Source organism: Camelus bactrianus, chromosome 15 (genome assembly GCF_048773025.1).
Source record: "Camelus bactrianus isolate YW-2024 breed Bactrian camel chromosome 15, ASM4877302v1, whole genome shotgun sequence".
NCBI lineage: Eukaryota > Metazoa > Chordata > Mammalia > Artiodactyla > Camelidae > Camelus > Camelus bactrianus.
Window position 1 is genome coordinate 31581184 of NC_133553.1, and position 27416 is coordinate 31608599.

Below are 27416 nucleotides of genomic sequence, written 5' to 3' on the forward strand. Positions count from 1 at the left end.
TGGAGAATTGCTCGTTTAGGTCTTTTGCCCATTTTTGGATGGGGTTGTTTGGTTTTTTCTTATTAAGTCATATGAGCTGCTTATATATTCTGGAGATCAAGACTTTGTTGGTTTCATTTGCAAAAATTTTCTCCCATTCCGTAGGTTGTCGTTTTGTTTTATTTATGGTTTCCTTTGCTGTGCAGAAGCTTGTAAGTTTAATTAGGTCCCGTTTGTTTATTCTTGCTTTTATTTCTATTGCTTGGGTAGACTGCCCTAGGAGAACATTTTTGAGATGTATGTCAGATAATGTTTTGCCTATATTTTCTTCTTGGAGGTTTATTGTATCTTGTCTTATGTTTAAGTCTTTGATCCATTTTGAGTTTATTTTTGTGTATGGTGTGAGGGAGTGTTCTAGCTCCTATTCTGTTTTAATTGTTGACAATTTTCATTCTTTTTTAAAAAGAATTAGATTTTCCTCCTCCCCCATTTTTCTCTTATCCATTCCTCTTCTCCAACTAAATACCACCTCCTCACCCTTCAGTAACCACTGTAAACAAACAGGGGTGCTTTCACCCATATTTTACTCCATACACATTATTGTGTATAAATATAGATAGATAGATAGATAGACAGATAGATATAGATAAAGATATAGATATAGATATAGATATAGATATAGATATTTTTCAGCCTTGTTCGTTTTACCAGAATAGGATCCTTTTATTTCTGTGTGTGTAGATGTCATGGGTACATGTATTGGATTTCTATTTTGGTAAAATATGTATCATCTCTACAACTTGCCTTTCTTATTACATCTTAGAAGAAGCTTTAAGCCAATTGATATGGATCTAAGTTTTAAAAAATTGCATGATATTCTATGACATGGATAATGTGATATTGTGATATAATATGAAATATATATTTGGTCTTCATCCCCAGTTCCTGGCACAGAGCTTCTAAAACTCAATTTTCTGATTGATTGGAGAGAAAAGTGTCTTTTGTTATTCATAATAAGCCCCTTTCAACCTTACCTGAGTTTATGCTAATAAGGTGACTCTCCCGGGCTGGGTGCTGGTTGCCAAGGGAACCAACTAGGCGATTAGAGAGTTGGAACTTTCAGCCTCACCCCACCTCCCAGGACAGGAAAAGGATTGAGAGACTGAGCTAATCACCAATGGCTGATGATTTAGTCAATCATGCCTATGTGATGGAACCTCCATAAAAACCCTAAGGAATTTGGAGAGCTTCTAGATTGGTGAACACATCAAGATGCAGGGAGGGTGGTGCTCTGGAGAGGGTATGGAAGCTCCACGTCCCTTCCCCATGCCTTGCCCAGTGTATGTCTTCCATTTGGCTGTTCCTGAATTGTATCCAGTAAAAGTAAAGTGTTTCTCTAAACTTTGTGAGCTGTTCTAGCAAATTACTGAATATGAGGAGGGGGTTGTGGGTATCACCAATTTATAGTCGAATGGTCAGTGACAACCTGGGACATGCAGTAGCGGCAGTCTTGTAGGACTGATCCCTTAGCTGGGGGGTCTGCGCTAACTCCCAGTGGTTAGGATCAGAAGTGTTGTGAGTAGGGAAACAATTTTCCTTTAGATAGTACTGGATTTTTCAACCATTCTCAGTTGATGAACTTTCAGTTTGTTTCCAGTTGTTTGGTTTTTTGCCTTACCAGAAGTGCTGCAGTGGACTCTCTGTCCATGTCTCCTTATGTTCTGGTGCTTTTATTTCTATGGATGGAGTCTTAGGAGTGGATTTGCTGAGTCAGAGTTCTTTTTACAATTTTAATAGAGGTCTTTTCAGATTGTTCCCCAAAAGCATGTAATAATTTACATTTCCATCAGCAACGCCTGCACAACCTCTCCCAACCCAAGCCCCTCTTTTCCCAAGTCCTGCCGACATCAGGGATCACTCTGGAATTTTTGCCAGTTCTGATGGATGTGAAGTGATACCTCACTGTGACTTTTATTTGCATCTCTTTGATTATTGGTGAGGTTGAACGTCTCTTTATAAGTTGTTGATCATTTAGATTTGCTCTTCTGTGTGTCACATCGATATCCTGTGCCCGTCTTTCTCTTGGTTTTATTTTTCTTATCAATTTGTAAGAGTTCATCGGTGTCATATACACTGCACGTTTCTCAAGCTATTTGTTGCTTATTGACTTTATTTCTATGATACCATTTTTATATCAAATGATATCTTTTTCTGTAATACCACATTCTAATATTTTTATTGTTTTATGTTTTACATTTAAATAAATTCAGATGAATGACAGATTTGGGTATATGCTGTAAGGCAGGGGGCCAACTTAATTTTCTTCCAGACAAATAGCCAGTGATGCCAGCCCCATCTATCATTAAGTAAATCATTTTTCCCCCTGCTGGACTGAAGTATCACTTTTGTTGGATTTAATTGAAATCTGCTACGAAGCACCTTACTTTGCTCCACTTATCTGTCTAATCATATGCTGATACCATACAGCTTTAATTACAGTTATTTCATCTAGTGTCTTTTATTATTCCTAAGGAAGTCCTGTACCTACCCCACAGTACTCCTTTTCATAGTTTTCTTGACTCTTCTCAATTCCATTATTATCCATTTCAAAATTAACCCTTTGGGAATTCTAATAGGAATTTTATTACAGTTCTCTATTAATTTTGGGAGAATTGACATTTTATGGTATTAGTTTTTCCTATCTGAGAATATATTTGTTTCACTTTGTTTAGCTCCTATTTTATGTACTTTGAGAAGTTCTATTAAGAATCTGTGCCTGTCTTATAGTTTTTTGTTTTTTTGTGAAACTGTATTGAGATATAACTTACCTACAATAAAATTCACCCATTTTAAATAGTGTACAATTCACTGATTATTAGTATATTTAAAGTGTTGTGCCACCATCGTGCAAATTAATTTTAGCAAATCTCCATCAACCCAAAAAGAAAACTCAAGCCTATTTGTATTCACTCCATTTCCTACTCCCAACACTGGGTAGCCTCTAAACAAAATAGATCCAAACAGAGAAAATACTTTAGATCTAAAATAGATCCAAATAGAGAAAATATATTTAGATTCATCTTTTCTGGACCGTTCTTAGTGGGGGTTTTTTGTGTTTTTTTTAATGCTTAAGTGTTTTCTAGTGTTTTTCACTATTGTGAACACAAATTTTTTTCCTATTTCTATTTCTAGCCATCTGGCTGCTAGCATAGGGAAAAATATATTGATTTTATTATATTTATCTTATAATCTGTTGTCTTATCAAATTTCTTAGGTTTTCTAGGTGTACAATCATAACACAATTTATCTCTTTTTTCCTACTTTTATCTTGAAGATTTAATTTTCTTATCTTACTACATTTTTTTAGGGAATTGCAAACATCATTTAATAATCATGGTCAGAGAAGGCATCCCTGCTTTCTTCCTGATTATAATGGCTATGACTTGCCATTAAAATGTAATTTATTGACAACTCTTGATGAACTGCAGAGGCAGAGGAAGTCAAAAGAAGGTTGAGAGGGAGTTACCTCTCCATGGCCATTTCTTCTAAGCCTGGTATAAAATAGACATTTCCTTAATCATTGGCTGGAGCTGCACTGTATAGTGCCTTAGCCACTGAGTTCCTCAGTTTCAGGTGTCACATTTCAAGTGCTCAGTAGCCACATATGGCTACTTGTTACCTCATTGGACAGCACAGCTCCGAGACCCTGGGTCAGAGGGGAGAAACCACCAGTAGGGCTTCTGTCCAGCCTGGTAGCTTAGACTGGTGTTTACAATTTTAAGGGATTACTTAAAAGAAAAAAGATGTGACAGAGCCTGAAGGTGGCCCACAGTGTTTAAAATATTTACTCTCTGGTCTTCTACAGAAAAAGTTTGGAGACCCCTGATCGAGTATTTGCCTCTCCAACTGAGTCATTTTTATATACCCTCTTTCCGATTTTCATTTTACAGTATCATCTTTTTCTTTAAGTAGTTTTGCCTTTTGAAAAAGAAAAAATTTATCAATGCCATAAATAAATAACTAGAAAAATAAATGTATTGAAAGCCAACCTATGTTATTAAATTCCAATAACAAACTAGACTTTGCTCTTTCCTTTGTTAAAAAAGGGAGATTAGCAAGTGCGAGGTATTAGAAAAGACACACGCACCACCTGAGAGGTTTTCCGTGATGTAATCAGAAGCTGAGAAAGCGAACTGAGAAAGAAACCACCTCCTCGCTCACGATTCAAGGTCGTTTATATCTCAAAATGTGTACAAGTGTCCCTGGCTCACTTTATGGCTGCTTTGCTTTTATGAAATACTTACATGAGTACCTGTTTTTGCTAACCGAAAGAGGATTTTCGCGTTTAGGAAAAAAGGCAAAAGACGAAAACAGTGTTCAGCTTTCGTTTTGCTGAGACCCTTTATAGAGGCGGCATGTGCCTCAAGCCTCACATGGCGCCGCCAGGCTCCTTCCCCAGGGACCACATTCAGCATCACACCTGCCATTGCTTTGAACTGTGTCTGTGAGCATCTCTGTTTCATCGGGATTTATTTTGTGCATCCGTTAGCAAGATGTCACCTCACATAACTGCTTCTTTGCTTTATGCCATTTTGCTTAGAAAGGTTTCATAGGAATGCTCTACTTTCTGATGAGGTATAGGGAGAATACTGTGCCTCCTAAAATCACCTGTAGCGATCCTCAATTTTGGAACACCAAGCTGAGGACAGAGGGGATGGGGAGCATGACTTTGGCTTAGGCAATGGCTGGATTTGGGGCAACCTAACTACAGGAGCGATAACTTAAGACACCATCCTCACCTTACCAGTGAAAGGGCGTGCAAGACACATTTGCATTCTCTTTATAGTGTAGGTTAGAGCACCAGGTGTAAATTTATAATTGGGCTATATCACTTTAACCTCCACAGAAATGTCATCACTAAGTTAAAATTTAATAGTATTTCCTCAGCCTTTTATTGATGTTTGCTCTATATTAAAAATGGCCCTTGGGAAAATATTTCTGCACCTTCTGCAAAACTGCAGTCAAATATATCCATGTTTCTTGTTTCCTTTAAAGAGTAATCCAATAAATTCCTTCTAGAATTATCTACAGAGAAAGCAGACCTGCTTTTTCAGCAACATTCTGACTGAAACCTTTTGAATGTTCAGTTGGATAGAGGGGAGCAAGGAATTATTTGGGATTCAAAATGCCTTCCCTGGTGGGTGAATCAGTGCCTCCATTTATCCAATGAGAAGAGTTTTCCCCTTCCATCCCAAACCATTCCCCCTTTGACTGAACTGCTGGGAAGTTTAGCATTAAATATAATTCCTACTGAATTATAGCTCTTCTTTTTCTGATTTCTCTTTAGCTGTCCTCTTTTTAATGGAGTTTTGTTGCTTTTAGGTCAAATTTGCTGAGGTGTAATTTACATACAATAGACACAACCATTTTCAAGGTTCATTTAAGAGTTTTGACATATTTATACCCTTGAGTAATCACTAGGACGATCAAGAGATGGAATATTTCTCTTCCCCCCAAAAGTTCCCTTGTGCCTCTTTCTATTCATTCCCCTCCCCCCTCCTCCTACTCTCCCCAACCAGTAATCTGTTATCACTGTAGGTCACTATTTCTCTACTAGGGAGAATTTGCCCCTCAGGGGACATAAAATAATGTCTGGAGACATTTTTGGCTGCCACAACTATGCAAGTGAGGCCAAGAATACTGCTAAGTATCCCACAAAGCACAGGATAGTCCCTACAACGAAGAATTAACTTGCCCCAAATTTTAGTTGTGCCAGGACTAAGAAACCCTACTACAGCTATAGATCAGGTGTGCAAATGATGGCCGGCAGCTCAAATCCAGCCTCACTGCCTATTTTTGTACGGCCCATAAGTTATAATGGTTCCCATGTATACTCTGTCATGACTGGCTTCTTTCACTTAGCCTGATGTTTTCAAGGTTAATCTATCTTGTAGCATGAATCAATACCTCTTCCCTTTTTATTGCTGAATAATATTCCATTACATGTATAGGCCACATTTGTTTATCCATTCACCTTGATGGAAGTTTGGATTGTTTCCACTTTTTGGCTATTATAAATAATGCTTCTATGAACATTCTTGTGTTAGTTTTTGTGTGAATATATGTTTTCATTTCTCTTGGATTTATACTTAACAGTGGAATTTCTGGGTCATATGGTAATTCTGTAACCTTTTGAGGAATTGCCAGACTGCCTTCTAAAGCAGCTGCATCATTTTTCATTTTCACTAGCAGTATATGAGTGTTCCACTTTCTCTGCACATCTTCACCAACACTTGTTATTATCTATCTTTAAAATGACAACTGTCCTGGTGGGTGTGGAGTGGTTAGCGCATTGTAGTTTTGATTTGTGTTCCCCTGATTGCTGAATGATGTTGAGCATCTTTTCATGTGCTTATTGGCCATCCGTACATCTTCTTTGGAGAAATGACAATTCAGCCTACCGGGAATAAGATAGTGGGCCCTTTACCAAGCAGGGCTTGGGTACAGGTCATCAGATGCCTGATGTGGAGTCTGGAGTCTGTCTGGTCCTCAGCAGCAGAAGAGATGCACACAGTCTGGGCTTGTCCAGTGCCATATGCCCTAATGGGGAGTCTCAGCATGTTGGACTCTAGTCTTTAGACTTGCCTTCAGAGATTAGCCCTTGGCCTGGGCAGGGACAGGGGAGGAGACTGCCAGGACTGGGAACCTAGGGAATCTGACCAGCCCTTCTGAGAAAGAGAGGGTTTATAAAAGTAATTGGGTGTCTGTCATCTAGTAGGAGCAGGTGAACAAGAATAAGAGGAAATGCTGGCATTCAGGATGAATTAAATGGGCAGACAACCAGACTTCCCATTATTCCCATTTACTTGCTTTTAAGAGATGTAGACTTATTCATCCCTTTTGTTGGTAGTTACTCAGCAGGTGCTTCACAGCCCAGCAAGGGCTGAAGGAAAGGCTCATTACCTCTTTTTGTTTAAGTGAATGAAGGTATCTCCCTTTTTTCGTATTCAACCAGGAAAAGCCTTTTGAACCCTGTACAATCAATTGCTCCCTCTCTCCAACTAGTCATTCAAGGAAGACAGACAGCCATATGGGCTGAGTCAGAGAAGGTGTTCATCTCCTATTTTGCAGCCATTTGAAAAGACGCTGTCTTGTCTGCGGCCCAGGTGAATGGAGTGGAAGAAGGGGCCATTCACTATTGCCCGTGGAGGTGACCCTGTCATTTGCTCTCCTCACTGAAGAGGATGCCCCTGGTGCTGGCTTGGTCCTAGAGTGGGGTGTGGGGTGTCTTTCACTGAGATTGGGGACACTGGAAGAGGAGCCAGATGGAGACAGAGTGTGATGAGCTTAGTTTTAGATGTGATGAGTTTGAAGGGCCAGTAAGACATCAGAGCAGAGCAATCCCATAGGCCATAAGGTGTACAGATGAATGGTAGCTGAATACATGTACAGGAGATGTTCACTTGCTAGTGAGTTGGCTGCCCTGGCACGGACTTCCTCAGCGTCTATTCTGGTGCTACTGCCCTCTTAACCAGGACTATCATCAGTGCCACGGCTGGTTTATTATAAAAATATGTTTCTAATCAAATAATGCAGAGAGATTGAGTCCTGCTGCAATCTCCTTTCTCTGGGACAACTGCACTTAATAGTGTTATGCCAAAAGCTCATTTGTATGTGAGCTTATTTACATATATGTGAATATGTAAAAGTGAGATTCATGTATAAACGATATTTCATATTCATATATATATGAAATCTCATTTAAATATAAATATACAAGTAGATACACGTACCATGGGTCCTGTTCTGTAACCTACTTTCTTCACTTAGCGCCATATCATAGATCACTTAGCGCTGAATAATAGATAACCTCCTGTGTCAGTACTTAGAGATCTGCATGATCCTTTTCAATGACTGCATAGCCTTGTATTGTGTGAAAATGCCATTATTTATTTAAACAGTTCTACTGACAGGCCTTTGGCTTGTTCTCAAATTATTTGCTATTATAAATAACAATGCAACAAAATACCTACATAATACATTTTGTGCAGTGGTCCGATTATTTCCTTAGAAAAAGTTTTTAGATGTAGAATGTACATTAAGTTTCAGATGTTCGGATTCCCTTCCAGGAAGGTAGTACCAATCTGAACTGCTAACAGTGTATGAGGGTGAGTGCATCCGGGCATTGCTCTCTTTTATCTATGCCATGAGGATAAGTGAAAAACGTAATTTCATTGTCTTCATTCACATTTCTTTGATTATTAATAAAGTTGAACCTCATTTCATTTGCTTATTAGCTATCTGTGTTCTCCCCACCCCCGTGGGTTACCTGTTTATATCCTTTGCCAATTTTTTGTATTGGAGTATTTGTCTTTCTCTTAAGATTTATAAGTGCTCTTACATATTACAGGTATCCTTGGTTATATGCCGCAAACATGTCATAACCAGTTGTTGTTTGTCTTTATTAAAAGTTATGTGTGGTATCTTTTGCTGCATTAGTTTTTCACTGTTATTTTCGTCATAACTATGTCAGTTTTTTGCTTTATGGTTTCTATCTTTTGGATTATGCTAAGAAAAGCTTAACCCATCCAAAATGTATCAACATCTCTTCTATGCTTTCCGCTAGTACTTTATACTTTTATTTTTCATGTAAAGTGGGAATCTAATGATGTTACTTCCTCGCTTGCCACATCAGCAAGCCTTCCTGCTGCACTCAGCACCTAAGCCCATGCTCTTGGCATCTCCTGACGGGCCTCGGATGATCTGGGCCCTGCCTGCTCTCCAGCCTCATTCATCAAATATATCAACCATCCCGAATGCACTGCTCTGTTTGCATCTGGAATGCCCAGGCTTGTCTTCTCCCCATCACCTGGTGAACTCCTAAGCAACCGTTAAGACTCGCCTCAAAGTCACTTTTTCTGAGAAGCAGTCCTTTATCCCAGTCAATGTGAAGTGCTTCCTGCCTCTTCTGGTACTAACACAGCTAGCCTCTTAACTCAGATTGAAAATTTTGTTGATGCATTTCTTTCTACCACAAACTTGTGAGCTTCTGGGGTGTGGGGAGAGGGACGTTGGAGCAGCATCTGGCACTTAGTACATTACCATTTAGTAGGTGCTAACCTACCCCTGTGATCTGCTTTGCATCTTAGCAAGCTCAATGCACTAACAGTGTGGAGGCCAGGAGACCAATCAGAAGTATCCAGGTAATAGTGATGTCCTTGTTCAGGTAGCTGATAAGGGCCTGGCCTGAGGCAATGGTTTTAGAGCAAAGAGGATCAGATACAGATTTAGAAAACTGAACGGACAGTTGAGTACAGTATTTTGTTTGAAGTGCCTCCTAAATGTTCAGCACATGAGTAAATCACAATGTTAGCCCATTAGCAGAGTCCAGACCTTTTTTGATTCTGACATTATTTGGTGTTTAGAATTACCCTTATTCCTATTCCTTTCCATGAAGTTGTGTGACCTTGGCTAGACAGCACCCCCAGTCATCATCTGTCAAGTGGAGATAGCCCATCACCTCCAAGGGCAATTGTGAGGTCGTTTCAATTCACTGCCATGTGTTAAGGACCTTCACAGCCCCTGACACACAGTAGTGCTCAGTAAATGTTAACATTCTGGCCTCCTCCACCTCCTTACCTTGGGCGATTGGGTCAGTTGCCGTCTTTTGACTGATCTAAGGGATTCCCAGAGAGAGAAGCTGAAGTCAGCTTTTATTATTGCGCTTCCACAAAGCACAGGCGTGCCCTGACAGCTGGTCTCCATCTGTCCACAGCTCTCTGCTTGCCCTGTTTACTAGTGCTGCCATCTCACAGTCATCCCCAGGCTGTTTTTCTTTCCCTCCAGAGACCCTCCCAGCAGTCAGTCCTTTCTCAGCTCTGCAACTTCCTTTTCTAACCCTTGGGCACCACCTAAGTAACCTACTGTCTTCATTATTTCAATCACCGCTCTCCCAGCCTCCACTCAAGCTGTGCCAGGTATAGAAGTGAGCAGACCAGCCCCCAGATCGTGTCCCATCCCCAGATCACACTCAGCATCCTGCTCTGTGTGATCCAGAGCATCCCGGACCCCTCGTATCTCATTCAGAAGCCTGAGCCTCTTGCTCTGTGCTCCTTGACTCTATACCCTGGCTCTCCAAGCTGCTTCCTCAGCCCAGCCTAACCTCTTGGCCCCAAGGCAGTTCGTTGCCTTGCCATTCCCAGCCCATCCTTGCCAACTTCTGCCTCTTGTCTTTTTTTCATCCCAAAGAATGCCTGCTTTGTTCCTCTGCCTCAGGCTTGCACCAAACACCCTCACCACCAGCACAGAACTCTCTTTTGAGATGCTTTCCTTGCCCTTGCTAACAGCCCGCTACTGTGGCTGACACTTGGTACACAAAAAATCCTTTCCCACCACTGTCTCATATGATCAGTCCTCCTGCTTTCCTTCACCGCATTTAATGACTCCGCTGTGCTTGCCAAGCCCTTGGAAAGATAAAATGAGGTATAGGCTTTGCTCTCAAGGAGCTCCAGTCTAATAAGTATGAGTCCCAACCCACAGTTTCCTCAGCCATAAAGTGGGGATGATCATGTTTACTTACCTCATAGGGTTGTTGTAAGATTTATATGAAACTCTGTGTGAGCCTGACACAAAAAGAGCTCAACAGCGATGATGTGGTTTGGATGGTGCTGATGGCCACTTTACAGCCGTGAACATGGGCTTGGAGCAGTGAAGGACGTGCCCACAGTCACACAACTAGAAAGACAAAGCCAGTTTTGGTGCTTGTGGCTTTGCCCACTCCGTCTCCTCACACCCCACTTGCCTCCTTTGTGTCCCACTCGAGCCCGTTCGCTGCTCTCCTAAACAGGTCTGTGAACTGCAGACACACTCAGGGGAGTGGCATCGCTGCCCAGTCAAAGGGAAGTTGGTCATTTTCACCCCTAGTCCTTTCTGTAAGCCTCCTACGTGTGCCATTTGACCTCCCACTCCTGGTGGACGCGGTGCTTCCTGCACGTGCCCGGCTGTCTCACCCAGGTGAGTCTGTCTCCAGCGAGGAGACGACAAGCTCAGAGTGGCTCACCTGCCTTGCTGCCCGTGTCCCCAAAGTTAGGTTCTGTTAGTCACATAGGTCCACAAGTGCTGATGAGAGTGGCTTCTCAGGCTCCGGAAATTCTGGATCGGGGTAAAATATGTCTGCCTCAGTGATGAAGGTGAGTCAGATCCATGAGAAGGCAGCGAGCAGAAGCCAGCACAGGAGGGGAGGGTGTCACTGATTATTGGCGTAAAGTCAATAGCAGATAAAAGCACTGCATTTGGGGAAAGGGGCTGGAAGCACATTTTTAAGCCGAAGATGAAATATCTGGTACCTCTTTAAATGAGTCTTATATCACAGAGAAAAAATGTTTGTGTCCTTCTGAAATCTATTTAAGAGTCGAAATAAAGGCGGAGATTGGTTTGTCCTAAAGCCCAGGCCTTTTAGGAAATCTTCCAGAAGGTGGTGGGGTGATGGCAAGACTTCCTGAAAAGAAAAGGAAATGATTTTCACCTTATTTCAAAAAATTTTAAACAATATTAAAGTATCTATTTTAAATTATCCTGTTTATTTTTCACTACATAATTATTATCATATAGAAAGTTTGAATCATTAAAGTGGGACAATCACCCCATAACAAACCTTGTTTATTTTTATCTGATCTGTTTTTGTGCACATATTTTTATGTGGTTGTAATAATACTTGACGTATCATTTTTCTCTGCTGGCTTGCAGTTCTTTTTTATGAGATACATCCAGAAGACTGCCGAAGCGCAGTCATTCACTTTTGCCTGGTTTAAATGTTCCACGAATGGAATCATACCTTACTCTTTCATATCTTGCTTCTTTCCCTCAGTTCTTGTTTTTGAGATATATTTGGCTGTAGTTGGTTCATACTCATTTTCCGTTTAAAAGAGAAAAAAGTGGAAGTTTTATTTTCCTGCTCAATTTCTATTCCAAATCTAGACTTTACCAGGTAGCCCAGGTTTGTGATGCTTTTGTAGTTGGGAAAACGCGTTCTTTCCCCCTGCTGGTGGCTGTCCCCACCCTGGCCTGAGAACGGAGGTCTCAGCGAGAAGAGCACTTGTCCCACTGTTCTGGCAGCAGCGCTGGCCCCTCCGCCCCTTGGCTGGCGTTCTAGGAAGCAGCCACTCTGTGGGCCGCTGGAGACCTCTGAGCTGCAGCTGCTGTCCTTCCAAGGGAGCTGATGGAATTATTTCTGGAGCCTGGAGACAGCTGGCGAGAGCATGGACAGCCCAGCAGGGCTAAGGAATCTGCTAGCGGGTCGGCCAGAGCAGGGAGGGTTGTGGTGATGCTGATTCTACTGGTCACGACAAGCCTGGTGTTCTCGGTCTAAAGCCTCCGTTGGGAGACAGGAACCCTCATCTCCAATGTATGGCCACCTTCCTCTACCCTTCCTCCAGGGCCCTGGAGCAGCTGGGCTCATGGAAGGGGGATTTAATGCATACTTACTGGTGTTTGCTGGTGCTCGGCCTCACCGAACCTCAAATGAAAAGCCTCCTGAGCTCAGTGAGTAAGTAGGCACCCAAAAGGAGCTAGGCTGTTGCCCAGATGCCAAAGACCGTGCGTGCCAGGCTGGGCTACTCACACAGGCGCACACGTGTGAAGCACACGGAGAAGCCGGTCCTGGGTCAGCAACACACATGCTCTCACGCACGCTCAGCCCTGCCTTCTAACAACTGCCTGATTTCTCTCGTCACTAATCTTGTCCAACAAGTGGCCCACAGCTCCATTTCTTACCACCCTCTCATGGCTAATCCTTTGGAATTTCGCTTTTGCCCTCCTATGCGTTGACAACACGTGGTCGGTGAGCCCAGCCCTGCTGGGCCAGGCCAGGCCAGATGAACCCGTGGGATTAAAACCACTTACTTGATCTTAGCCTGTTAAGGACTCACCCCCGTTGGATGCATATGTACTTCCCCAGAAGCCAGGTCCACCCCTTCACATGTGGCAGCATCCTGGTCCTAAGCCTGTATTTTATGCTCTCTCAGGAGCAAGCTCTTCCTCGTTCACCATATTCACACCCATCACATCGACAGACTATGGGCGTGTTTGCCTCCCTTTCCTCCTACTGCTTGCAGAGGCTGCCCCAGCACTGGGCTCTCACCTGTAGTCTTGCCCTTTCCTGACCTCCCTGGTCCCATTCTACCTTCTCTACCATGTGGTGACAAAGATGGTGGCAGTATTCCAGATGCAGATGCTTTGTGGTCTTGAACAGATGGTCCCCAATTACAAACACCCTGGGCCAGCCCTCACCTCCACCCACAGTCTCGATTCTGCCCAAGCCCTGGGTTAATGGAAACAGGGCCCCTGGGACGTTAGAGGCTTCCTCGCTGGCCAGTTAGGTGCAGAAATAGTGTATTGTAACCAGATGAAGGATCCGTGTGTGTCTCAGGGTGAGTGTAACATCGGCCACAGCCTCTCTAGCCTCTGCCCTCCATGTGCTACCCCTCGGCCTTACTATCCCTGCTTCCTGTCCAGGTCCTTGGCCTCCAGGTCCCCACTAGTCCTTGGAGAGCCCCAGATGAGAGATGGAGGACCTACCCTACACCTTCCCCAGTTCCTCTTCCCGCAGTTGGCATCCAGAATCTCTCAAAACATTTTACACAAAGTCACAGGTGAACAGAATCAGGCCCACCACTCATGCCAGCCCTCCTGGATACTGACACGGTCTAGTTGGAGAGGAATCCAGGAAGGGTTTCCAGATTCCTGCTTGCCTCAGCAAGCAGAGAAGTAGGTGGAGAAGAAATCAGTCTGAGGGCAGGTGAAGTGGGACTACAGGAGGGGTGGAGAGGTGGTCATGGAACAGGAACAGCTGTGATCTTGTCCCTTTTTTTTTCTTGTCACTCGATTGTTATTAGTCATTAGTCCATACAAATTGACTAGGGGAGCAGTTAACTCTGAGAAGGGGGTTGTAGGTTGGGACAAAGGAAGTGCCAGGGCTTGAACAGTAATAGCAATGCTGAGTTCACAGGTGTTTGTATCATTATTCTTTATACCTTACATGTAGGTTATAAATATTATTTAAAATCTCCTCAAGAGTTGATAAAGCAAATTGAGAATCAGTTATAAAATTATAATGTGTTTTAATATTAGTTAAGAATTTTTCAGTGCTTTACTATTTAGAAAGCAATTTACTTTTTAAAAATTAAATTTATTAAATGCTTGGCTGTTTCCTACTCACCTCAGACTTCCTTTTTGGTTTTTGTATTCTGTCGAACCTTTAATTTGTTCTCATTTTTTAACTCCAAGAGCATCCCTTTCCAGAATCATCCCAGGGGGCTCTAAGCACAAACACCCCACCCCCTCCAGGGATGGCGCTCCCATTATTCTGTTTCTCTTCCCTATGTGCTGATCAGAAGAAAAACAGGGGTGGGTATAGCTCAGTGGTACAGTGCATCTTAGTTAGCACACATGAGGTCCTGGGTTCAATCCCTGGTACCTCCACTGAAAAATAAGAACAGTAACAAAAAGAAGAAAAATAGCTGCATGGTTTTGTTTTCTTTTCCAAACCCTTGACATATCTTTGATCCTTTAGCAAATGTTATCTGCATGGAACAAGGGAAAGGCCATGCCATTCAGCCTGTGCCCTGTGACCTGAACGGCTTCACCTCCCCTCCAGCTGCCACCTCAGATTGCTTTAGGGTTGGCTTAAATGCCACAAACCCTTCTCAACTGTGTAGGGCTTTCATATTCCTGGATATCGCAGTGACCAATTGTCTGTAAAATCACACATTTTTCTGTGGATTCTGCCAAAAGAAATGTGAGTCTTAAACCAATCCTATTAAGAGGAAATACACGGCTTAAACCAATACCTATCAAGTTGGTTTTAAGGTCTTTGTGTAAGAAGTGTCCCCTGTGCACCATTCTGGCTCGTGTGTCTGTGCCGAGCACTGAAGTCGTCCAGCATCCGCCAGCTGAGCTGCTGGCAGGAGGCAGCTGTGCCGGACAGACTGTGCCAGCCCCCCTCGTCTCACACCTCCCTGCAGGCACGGGAGCTGTGGAAGGTGATGACAGAAGCAGGCAATTCCAAACACAGTGTTGGGGTTGGCATTTCCTTGGCAGGACGAATAGTGTGCACCTTCTAGGAGTGTGAGGTGTGTGCATTTCGTGAATGAGAAGCAGAGCTGCACTAGCCTTGAGTGTCCGCTCGACAAGATGCTCTGTGCACTTCTGCACAGGAACTGCTTAACAGCAGTAATAAGGGCAGGAGGGTGGGCGGTGCGGGAAATTTACTGCTATCCAGCAAGACAGTTGTTGGAGAGCAGATAGCAAGAATTGTTACTATTTTAAACATGAGGCTTTCTCGCGAAAGACTGCACTCCTGGCTTAAAGCGTGGTCCTTCTGCACCCAGAAGCCCCCCTTTCCCCAGCCTGTGCATCTCCTTAGCTCTGACCCTCCACTAATTCAGGAATATGAGGAATCCATGCCACAGAACCAGGAAACTGGGGTATACAAGCGGTGTACACTTGAGTAAATCCACCATCTTGCCGTGGAAGGTGTCTTTGCTTCCCTGAGTAAATTGTAAAATAATTAAGATTCCTAACATTTGCAGTGTAACACCACCCCATTAGCCCTGGACTAGGTTCCCTTCTATTCAAGGTCACTGTTGGTAAACTCCAGGGCTGGAGGGAAAGGCACGGTAGACTCATGAATCTATGCAGCTCCAGAATTCCATACTTCTGATTTATTTATTTTTAATAGCATTTAACTAGCTGGCATTTTTTCCCCGTTTCTTCCTGGGAGGACAGATATGTGGTCTGAATTCTCCCATTTGCATAGACAAAATAGCTGGATGATCAAATTTCTGGGTTAAAAAAAAAATGGGAATGTGGAATATAGCCAGAAGTTTTTCAAGGAGGTGATATTTATTTTAAGGCCCAGTTATTACTTGATGATTTGATTATAATGTTCAGTTCTGTCTAACGTGGTCTCTTAGCTTGAGCTGCTATAATAATATCATAGGCTGGGTGGCTTAAACAACAAAAATTTATTCCTCACAGCTCTGAGGGCCAGGAAGTCCAAGATGAAGGTGCCAGCCAATGCAGTTCCTGGTAAGAACGTTTTCTTGCTTGCAGACAGTTATCTTCTGTCTGTGTCCTCATATGGCAGAGAGAGATCTCGCATGTCTTTCCTTATAAGGTCCTCATGACCTGAATGTCTCCCAAAGACCCCATCTCCAAATATCATCACATTGGGATTAGGGCTTCAACATATGAATTTGGAGGAGGGGAACCTAAGCATTTAGCCCATAGCATGTCATGAGCCAGTGGGCTGGATACTGTTATGATGTTTTGGAACAAAATGGGTGACTCCAAGCATCATAAATTAGTAAAACTGATCCTGACCTTCTTGACCATGACCACTGACAAAGGATGTTCCCCTAATATGCTGCCCCAACCAGAGCAGAGGGAAAAACTGTCACAGCCCATGGCGTTTGCACTGCTTAAGAGCATGTGTTTCAACAACTGGTCACTGTGATTTCCAGGAATATGCAACCCCTTTGCGGGGACTCTCCTAAGACGTATAAGGTGTCTCCCCACCCCTCTCCGCCTCACTCTGTTATGTCCATGCACGTGTACACGCACAGACAGCAAGTGCACTGTGGAAAAATACACCAGCGTGTCTTTCGTTTCTTGCCTTTAGGAAAGATGAGCAGGGAAAGCTGTAGGAATGAGGTGCTAATGAGGTTACTGGGGGAGGTGACAAGCACAATGAATGTCAACTGTCACACAAGTCAACAGCGAGGGGGGCGCCAGGACAGATTAGACATCTTGGTGATGTAGACAGTTTGGAAATGTAGAAATGTGTGGGGAGGATCCTGGTGTAAAGACATTTCTACCAACACCGACTGGCTGGTCTCACCCAGTCACAGCTCTGTTGTCTGGTCCGTGGTGAAAGACACCCAGTTTAAATCAAGTTAGATTTAAGGTCTTTAGGCAAGAAGTGTCCCCTTGACACTTTAGTCATTTATACAATTATCTGTGTGTCTCTCACCCACTAGACTTTTTGAGAGGAAGGCCTATGTCGCTTCAGAGTTGTCTCCTGTGACTGACACTGAGAAGGAGTGAAGTTCTAGAATATTTTCATGCACACAGATGTTCATTTTAAAAAGGTATTCTCCAAAAGCACCTTGGGCAGGGATTGGCAAGCAAACATGCTGCGATATTATCCAAACACACCAGTCCAGGCCTGGAGCGTTCTGAGACCTTGGTAACCACATCTGCCCCCAGTCTGAAGCTGGAAGTTTGCCAGAGGACTGGGGGCAGCTGACAGTCTTGTGCTGGATCAAATCTAATGGCAGGACTGTTATTTACAGGGTTGGTTTCTGATGAGGACTCTCTTCCTGGCTGGTAGACGGCCGCCTCCTCACTGTGTCCTCACATGGCCTCTCTTCTGTTCATGGGCGTTGGGGAGAGAGGGAGACTCTCTGATGTCTCTTTTTATGAGGATACCAATCCTATCTGATCAGAGCAACCTTATGACCTCATTTAACCTTAAAAACTTCCTTAGAGGCCCCATCTTCAAATATAGCAGCTAGAGATTAGAACTTCAGCATTTTGGGAGAACACAAACATTCAGTTCATAACTACACTAAAAACAACTGTCTGGCTTTCAATCCCTACTCTATATTAAACTAGCTGTGTGACCATGAAGAACTTTCTTTAACTTTTCTAAGCCTCAGCTTCCTCATGGTAAAAATGGAGGCAATAATGGTACCTATCTCAGGGCATTGTAAGGATCAAATAAGATAATGTATATGATGGATTTAGGAAAGGGCCCAGTACATAGAAGGTATTTACTAATTGTTAAGATCATTAACAGTGTCCTCTAAGTTCTGAGAATGAGCTCCCTCTAAGGTAGTCCTAGGAGTCCACTCCAGCTTGGATTTCCAGGACTAGCTCAGGCCCGTGGGAATGGGATCCCCAGACTGGAGAGGTTCCAGGATTCCCCAGTGTTGTTGAGGGAGCCCAGCCCATTCAGAGAAGGTTAGCCTTCAGGGATTTCCAACGGCAGCCGAAGCGTTCTAGAGAAGGATTCAGTGTTACAGCTGCTGGTAGCAGGTCCTTTTTCATCTCCTCCTGAAGAGGATGGCAGAGGGTGGGACTGAGCCCACTGGACCTGAATGGAGGGTCACATTGGATTCCTCCTGGCTTCTTTGTAGCTTAAAAAAAAAAAAGCTTCTTAACATGACTTTTCAAATTCTAAAAGGTAATACAAGTTTATTGCATAAAATCAGAAAAATACAGAAAACTATCAATAACTTAAAAATCACCTGTAAGTCTTCTACCCAAAGTTAAGTCTGATTAACCTTTTCTTTAAGTAACAGACCTGGATGTGAGACCCGTCCTTCTGTCCTGGAGTGGTGTGACCTTTAATGGGCTACGTGTTTTCAAAACCTCTGTTTCCTCCTCTTAAAATGGGACTAAAACTTCCTGCCTTGTTCCTACTTTGCAGGGTTGCCATGTGAATTAAATTCCAGGCACAGGGTGTTAGCTTATTACTAAGAGCTGTTTTTCTGTTGAAGAAGACACCCTTGGCTGATGATTCTAGCATCAAAAAGCTCAGACAAGAATCCCCAGTAAATCATTATCACATCACCCATTCAAGTTTTCCACCCTCCAGCTGTGTGCTATGAGTATGTGTTCTGGATTAGTAAGTAAATCAGTACTCTCATTTACCACAATGACATAGTGACTATGCAGCAATTTCCCAGCGTAAATATTCTTATTCTTACTTAAAGCTTCTTTAAAAGGTGAGGATTATATATACGTATTTGTACAGAGGATTAGGTGTGTATCTTACCATCACCATCATTTTCCTCTGAGTACTTGCATCTCTCTTTTTGTGGTCACACTTGGCCTTGAGAAAGAATGAGAGAGAGAGATTGCATCTCTCAGGCTTTCTCCGCTTCCTTTGGTCAGAGTGGTTGTGTCCATCCGCTAAGAACCAAACTCATTTCCTGATTATTGTGTATTAAATTAAGATTCCAGTTTTTAGATTTTAGGACAAAATCTTCTCCTGAAATATATTCAGCTTCAGACAATGGGCTTGTGGCTGTGACTATCCATGTCTTCCCTTCCCTCTGGCCCGTAACTTCCCACTGCCTCTCTGTCCAGTGCCTTCCACACTGAGGGAGAGGCCCCTTCGCCCCAGAGGTCAGAATGATACCTGGCGGGGCCCAGATGTTCATGGGGGACGTCTCTGTGCAAGGGAACGGTCCTCACTCCCAGTCACCTGTCTTGTTTCCCAACACTACCCCCAGCAGCAGCCCCTCAAAAGGCCAGCCTCTCCTAACAGCAGGAGAACCTAGCAGCTGAGGCCATGAATAGGCACTGTAAACTTTCTTGTTGTGGAGATTCCACGCACTCCAGTTTGGTCAACTTGACAAAAAAACAAACTGCTTAACCAAGTGTGTCCAGGATATCAGGCTAAGCTCTCCAGATATCTGACTTATCTCCTTACAGAGTTATTCCTTCAACAGATTCCAAGACCTTTTCATCCTGGGACACAGGCTTCCTGTACCCTGTCTGGTGGCAGGCAAAGAGAAATAATGAGGATGAGAAGGATGTTGCTTCCTTTGCTCTGTTCACAGTGATGTGTATTGGAGAGGGGATGAAAGTTGAACATGATCCTGGATATAGAGTTGCCAAATATCCCAGACAAATGTAGAATTGGTCAAGGATCATTCTTTGCCTATGAATATCCAGTTGCTCCAATATCATTTGTTGAAAAGATTATCTTCCCTCCATTGAATTGCTTTTGCACCTTTGTCAAAAATCAGTTGTATAGGGCTATTTCTGGGTCTCTTTTCTGTTTCATTGATGTTTGTGTCTATCCCTCCACTCATTCCACACAGTCTTGATTACTATAGCTATATAATAAGTCTTGAAGTCAGGTAGACTGATTCCTTCCACTTTATTCTTCTTTGTTAAAACTGTTTTAGCTATTCTAGTTCCTTTGCCATTTCACATAACTTTTGACAATAATCTTACCACTATTTATAGAAGATTTTTGCTGAGATTTTGATAGGAACTACATTAAACATGTATATCAATTTGGGGAGAATTGACATCTTTACTATGTTGAGTCTTCCAATCCATGAACATAGTATGTCTCTCCACTTATTTATATCTGCTGACTTCTTTCATCAGTAGATTGTAGTTTTCAGCATACAAATCCTATATGTTTTCTTAGATTTGTGCTTAAGTATTTCAATTTTTTTCAGTGTCCATGTGTTCATTGCTAGTATATAGAAAAACAGTAGCTTTTTGTATGTTGATCTTGTACCTTGTAATCTTGCTGAACTTACTTATTTGTTTTAGAAGACTTTTTTGTAGATTCTTTGGGATTTTCTCCATAGACCATCATGTCACCCATAAATAAGAACAGTTTTGTTTTCTCCTTTTCAATCTATTGCCTTTTATTTCATTTTCTTTTGTTATAGTGCTAGCTAGAACTCCCTTTGTTGAATAACAATGGTGAGAGTAGACATGTTTTCCTTGTTCCCAGTTTAAGGAGACAGTATTCAGTTTTTCATCATTAATTCTGATATTAGTTGTAGGTTTTTTGGTGATGTTCTTTATCAACTTGAGGAAGTTAACTTCTATTCCTACTTTCCTGAGAGTTTTTGTCATGAATGGGTATTGAGTTTTGTCAAGTGCTTTTTCTGCATCAGTTGATATGATCATGTGATTTTTCTTCTTTAGCCTGTGGATGTGGTGGATTATATTGATGGATGTTCAAATATTGAGTCAGCTTTGCATCTCTGGGAATAATCCCATTTGCATGGTGGGATTCTTTAATTCTTTTACATATTGCTGAATTCTACTTGCTGAGATGTTGTTAGAAATGTTTGTGTCTACATTCCTGAGGGATATTACATTGTAGTTTAATTTTTTTGTGTAATGTCTTTGTCTTTGGTATTAAGGTAATACTGACTTTATAAAATGGCTTGAAAAGGTTTTCTTCTCTACTTTCTGGAAGAGATTGATGTTCATTCTTCTTTAAATGTATGGTAGAGTTCTATGGCTTTTGAAAAATTGGTTCTGAGGACCCAGTCTGGACCAGATAACGCTAAACCTCTGAGGGTGGTGTTTGAGCATGGGTGCTTTTCAGAATCTCCTCAGATGAGCTTATCAAGGTGCAGCCAGCTGTGGAGCTTCAATGTGGTAGTGGACTTCTTGAGGCAAATACGGGAGAGTGAACTGAAGCAGAATCCATCTGAAGAATGACATGAATTAAACAGCTGTGAGGTTTGGAGAATTTGGCTCTCTGAGACATGCCTCAGGAGACTCTGATGTCTTCTGGGCCATATGGTATAGTAGGGACATTGCTCATACCTCTGGGTTTGACTTGGCTAATTCATAGCCATAAATTCCATATTAGCAATTTCAGCTTTTTCATCTGTAAAATGCCACTTCTGGAGTTGTTTTGAGAATAAAGTGAGACAGCAGATATGAAAATGCTTTAGAACTCCCATAACATTTCAAAAACCTGAAAATTGATATTTCTTTGTGCCCCAGCTTCACCCTTACTGCCACAGTGTCATGATTCCCAGTGAGTCCTATTGTGAGGACCACAGGAAGCTTGTGAACACAGCTGGCTGTAGGACCAGTGTCCTCAGGCTGTGGAGAAACTTCCTCCGAATCCCCCCTCACTTACTCTGCCCATTGAATTTGGGCTCTCATAAGAAAGGGTGGGACCTTGGTGACAGTGAAAAGGGACTTTGACCTTGACCAATGTCTCCCTCTCACCTTCCTTAGGAACATGCTTGCCAATTCAGCCAGCGTACGGATTCTCATCAAGGGAGGCAAGGTTGTGAATGATGACTGCACCCACGAGGCTGATGTCTACATTGAGAATGGCATCATCCAGCAGGTGGGCCGTGAGCTCATGATCCCTGGAGGGGCCAAGGTGATTGATGCCACCGGGAAACTGGTGATCCCTGGAGGCATTGACACCAGCACCCACTTCCACCAGACCTTCATGAATGCTACGTGCGTGGATGACTTCTACAACGGGACCAAGGTAATGCTTCTGTTTGGTGAAGATGCCTTCCTTTGTGGTTTTTCTGTTTCTGGGGCTTCTCCAGACTAGACCCACATGAACAGGGTGCTCCCACTATATTGCTAAAAGAAGTGTGCCCTTAATGAGGCGACTTTGGCAACTAAAATAGGAAGTTGTAGGCTAAATGTCATAGGTTTCCATAATTATGGGAAAAGGGGCATTTAGAACTATTTTCCTGGTCACATTACTTACCTGTGTACTCAGGCCAAGAACTGATTTTATTTTTATATTTTTACGTCACGTAATAGAGACCTAGTAAAAGAAGAGAATTAGCTGGTGTTTGTTATTGTGTATGTATGTGGTCTGATGGACTCCTTTATGTATAACAAGCTAAATTAATTTCACAAAGATTGTGAAAAATAGATATGCCTCTTCTAGATGATTTTAATGGTAGAAATTATGAAACAGACATAGTTAGCTGTCTGGAATGAGAATACCTGCCCAGTAAATGTTTGTTGAATGAGTAAGTCACTGATACTTATCCATGTGGGTCTCTACATCCAGCTGGATGTCAGATTCACTTATAAAGATTTTTTAAATGCAGAATTGAATCAGAATCTTAAGAGCTAGAAGTCCCTGACCCGGGCAGCAGCCCCTTGTACTGTATGATTTACAAAGGAATTGGCTTTTAACGTTCCCTGGGTGAAAGGGAACCACCAACTGCTGCCCCGGTGGCTGCAACCCTTTGTCCTGCTTTGGCCCACTGCCTCAAATCCCCAGTGGCCCTGGACCCTCAGATCTCCCCTCTGTTCTACCCGGGGTTCTCAGGGAGCCCCTCGCCCGTGCTCAGTGCTCTCCCCCTGGGATCCATCTTCCTGGGGGCTCCAGTACTCTTGCTGCTAGGCAGCAACTGTCAAAGCTCCCCAAACCCACCCTAAAGAGCCTGTCTGGGGCTGGGGCAGGCAGAGGCTGGCCTTGGGGTCACAGCTCTCCAGGATAGTCCACCTCATGCAAGTGGCCCTTAATGCTCCCTTCCCAATCCAAGGTCAGCAGACCCACCCCGAAGGCCTGGGCCGTGAGGAGTCACAGTAGCCATGGCCCAGCCTGTGCTGAGGCGAGAATGCTCCCAGGCCTGATACTCTGGCATCCCGGGCCACACCTACCCACTGGAGCCAAGCCCAGGGAAGAGAAGTGATTGGTGGATCCTCCCAACTTTCTCTTCTGAGAATTCCCCCAGGGCCCTACGAGTGACGCTCTACTAATGAAATAGGGAGCCTCGTCCTCATAAACTCTTGCAGGGGCCTCTTGAGGGGACCCTGGTGGCAGTCAGGGTCTTTGTGACATGAATGAGCGCATTCAGCTCACCCTCCCCATGCACCCGAGCCGGCCAGGCCAGGCCTGCTTTGTTGGTGGTTATTGTTACTGTCACTGTTATTGAAGCAGATCACACATACAGAGAAGGGCACACGTTCCAAGTACACAGAATTGTCACAACTCAACACACTCTTGTGACCAGCACCCAAATCAAGAAACCAAACATTGTCAGCACCTAGAAGCCCCCCTTGTGTCCCTTCCCAGTCACTGCTCCTCACTAAGGATAGCCACTGTGCCTAATATCACAGTTTAAAAAATATGTAACAGCTTAATTGAGATATAATTCACATACTTTAATTCACCTATTTAAAGTGTGGAAGTTGGTTGTTTTCAATATATTAACCATAGGTTGGTTGTGACTTTATTAAATTAAATCAAGCAGTCTATACCCTTGCTCAACATTATTTTTTTAATCTGTGTCTGTGAATCTCTTCCTTTTTTTGTAAATAAGTTTGTGTCATTTTTTAAGATTCCTCATATAAGTGATATCATATGATACTTGTCTTTCTCTGACTGATTTTTTTTTTAATGGAGGTACTAGGGATTGAACCCCCAGGACCTCGTCCATGCCAAGGACACACTCTACCACTGAGCTATTACCCATTCCCCTGTTCAATGTTATTTTTGTGATATTCACCCATGCTTTTGCATGTCGTGCTTGATTCACTTTCATTGCTTCACGGTGTTCCCCTGTGTGAGAGGCCACGTAGTGCCTGGCCATTTTGCTATCAGTGGGCATTGCAGTGGTTACTAGTTTGGGGCCATTACAAATGCCATCACTGTGAATGTTCTTGTACATGTCTTTGGCAACCGGATGTAGACATTTCTGTTGGCGGTATTTCTGGGAGTGGGATTGCTGGGTCATAGAGGACATATATATTTAGCTTTAGGAGATAGTGCCAAGTCATTTTCCAAACTGGTTGTAACAGTTAATACTCCTAGTAGGAGAGTGAGAGAGGCCACAGTATTTGCCATCAGCATAACTCTGATAACCACACCAGTCCATCCTGCAGTCCATCCTGCAGTATGCTCAGGCCTTGCACCAAAACTTGTAGCTTACTGGTTACTGTCCCCCTTGGCAGACCTTTAGTCCAGGGACGCATGCCATGCTGTCACTACACTGCCTACCAGCCTCTGGGAGGGCAGGCTGGCCTTCCTTGTCTTATTTTCCACATTGTCATCTGCTGGGGCCTCATTAGCTTGGAGTGATGAGTTTTCCCCTGAGAGCCTCCAGCTCTCTATAGCCAACAAAGACCTTTGCACGAGCATCTTTGTGCGAGGTAGTGACTCTTGATCTTTTCTGAGCTTCTCATCCATGGGAGCTGCTGCCTCTGGAAAAACACATAAAAGTCCATGTGTGATTAAAAGTCCCACCTCTCCCAGATCCTGCAGGTTCAGGCACCCCCAATCTATGGGAAGCCCTAGTTACAGGGAATTTAAGGGCCCATAGACCCCCAAGCCACTCTGGCTGCTGGTGTTACCAAAACTGGCCCTTTGTTCTATCCATTCCCTAAGCAAGATCAGGCTTTGTCCAGGTGCCCCAGCTCATACTGAGTATCTGTTTCATCTCACAGCCCCTAACCCAGTCCTCCCCACACCCCTTCAGTTGACCCTGCCCAGAGTCCTGCCTCAGACATCCCAGCCTCCCCAGAAGCGACTCCTGCCCCGTCCCCCCTCCCCTCCACTCCTGAGTTTGTGCTCCTACAGCTGGATATTTTGGCTTCCTCTTTCCTCTAGTTCCTGACAATCTCCTGCAGAGAGAAAACGCTCTCCTGTTGCAATGCTGATCTCAGGGATGCATGGATTTAATTATTCACACAGCCTGTGGCACTCAGACCGAAGCTGTGTACCCTGATAGATTGCCGCTGACCTACTTTGTACCTTCTAAGAAAGGTAGCAGTTGATTCGCTGTAAGCATCTGGGTTTATAATAGAATAATAATCCCAAGGAAAAGCTCACCCAAGTGATTAGCCTATAGAGAAAAAGAGATCAAGTTGCATCTTTTTGTTCTTGTCCGACAGATCCGCGGGGCCTTGAACTCTGCACCCCCTGAGCTATTGCATGCTTGTCAATTTGGCAGCCGCAGCCAGGGCTGGGAAGACAAAACAGTTGAAAGCCTGGCTTTTCTGAGAGCATCTGGGTCTCCATTGTACTGGGTCTAAAGGGATTTCTCTAGCACTTCTTTAACAAATGCTTTGCCCGCCTCTGCTTCTGTTAGAGGCTGTGGCAGGCTCTGCCTGGCTCCCCTGCCTCTGCCGCCCTTGCTCACAGCCTGTCACTTGATCCTCCTCCCCGCCTCCTCCACACCCTCCCAACCTGTAGGCCCCACCCTCCCAGAGGCTCAGAACCTAGTTTCCAGAGGTGCCAGGACCCCCTGCTTGTTAATAATGCTGACCCCATTGAAGAAGGAGGTTATCTCCTGTGGGAAGGTGGGGGAGGAGGGGGGGGGAGAGCCAGTGACACCAACTGTGTTAATAAAGGCCTAGGATTTCACTTGGGCCATGGGGGTCTTTTATTTTTATTCTGCCTAGCCTACTTAGAAGTTGCATTTATTCTTTTGTGTTGTATCTAATATTACATAATAAGAATGTGAATGCAGGCTGTTGGGCTCCACCCCTTCAATGGCTCTCCATGGCCCCGTGGGAATATCAGATTCAGGCTTTTATAAACTGCAGGCACAGCCCTTTCACTCAGGTGGTGATAGAGGGGGCAGACATGGACAATGGAAAAAAGCTTCCTAGATGCCTTTTCTGCCTCCCGCACCTCTAAAACTGTACTAAGAACTACTGTCTAGGACAATTGCTCTCAACCTCTGGAAGCAAATTACAATAGAACTACTTGGGAAGTTTTTAAAAAATACTTGTCCAGGCTCCTCCTTTCCCCTACGCCACCTCCCCAGACCAATGAAATCAATGTTTCTGGATCTGCCTCTTCCCTCATCAGTATTTTTCAAAAAGGCATCCCTGGTGATTCCAGCACTAGCATGTGGATTATTAAGGAACTTTCTCAGTTGCCTTGAATGGCATGATGTCCTGGCTGCTACATGCCAGGATGACATCTGCATCCCCCTTGAAAGCTTGGGCCAGCCTTGCCTCACCCTTGCCAGTCTTATTTATTTGCTTCTCTCTTTCTATTCACACTGTAAGGTCCCATCATTGGGCTCCCAAACCCCAACCTAGGGCCTAGAACCCCTGTACTTGCTAAGTGTCCCTAGCTCTGTGTTCTGTCCTCCTGTCTGTACCCCATAGACATCATCAGTGAGCAGGGAAGTTGGCTGTGGTAGAGGTGTCACCAAACAGAGTCCAGCTGGGTCTGTCCCTCTTCTTTGAGGACCCAGAGACTCCCTCTTGTCTGTCCCAGGGCCATCTCGTCACAGAGACAGCCTCCCACTAACTCAAAATCGGCATCAGCAAGACATCTATTCTTGTAGTCAAACCACAAGGGGAGCCAAATCCTAACTGGAAGAGTACTTGGCCAGCACTGGGTCAGCCTAGGGGATGTTCATTGGCATAGGCTAGGATGGCCTGCCACATCTCACCCCCAGTGGAGGGTCCTTACCCTCCTTCCCCCCCACTGCAGAGGACTAAACCTGTCAGAGTCCTGACATATGACACGCTGGGACATAAATAAATTCCCTTTGGTGTCCACTCTGCCAACATTCGTACCAAGGAGCCCATTAATCCATTGGGCAGATTATTTTTGCTATTTTGCCTTTGAAATTTGCTCTTTTGAAATTGAAGCTTTAAATGCTGCTCACTTCCTTTCTTCTTTTTTCTTGACACCAGTATTCTGTCCCTTTCTGTTTAATTTTGGCCAAAATGTCTTTCCAGTCTTTTCACTCTGCAGTAGTACTCCCTGCTTATTGGGGTCAGACTCATATGGGTCTTGCTTATTAATTGATGCTCCCAAGTTCACTTATGTCTTCATTTCTGTGAAAAGCTGGAAGGAACCTTAGAAATCTAGCCCCACCTTCCCATTGATAGGAAGTTCAATGAGTTGCCCCAAGTCCCAGAGATAGGTG

The 27416-nt window shown here is 43.7% G+C and overlaps 1 protein-coding gene across 1 annotated transcript in view; it reads left to right on the top strand.

The window, feature by feature from the left end:
* Positions 1–27416, top strand: part of DPYSL5 (dihydropyrimidinase like 5) — an 81829-nt gene that overhangs the window by 14025 nt on the left and 40388 nt on the right. The window contains exon 2 of the mRNA XM_074341794.1: positions 21778–22042. Within this exon, the coding sequence (XP_074197895.1) occupies positions 21782–22042 (261 nt within the window). The 5' untranslated portion in view covers positions 21778–21781. The remainder of the gene's footprint in view (positions 1–21777; positions 22043–27416) is intronic.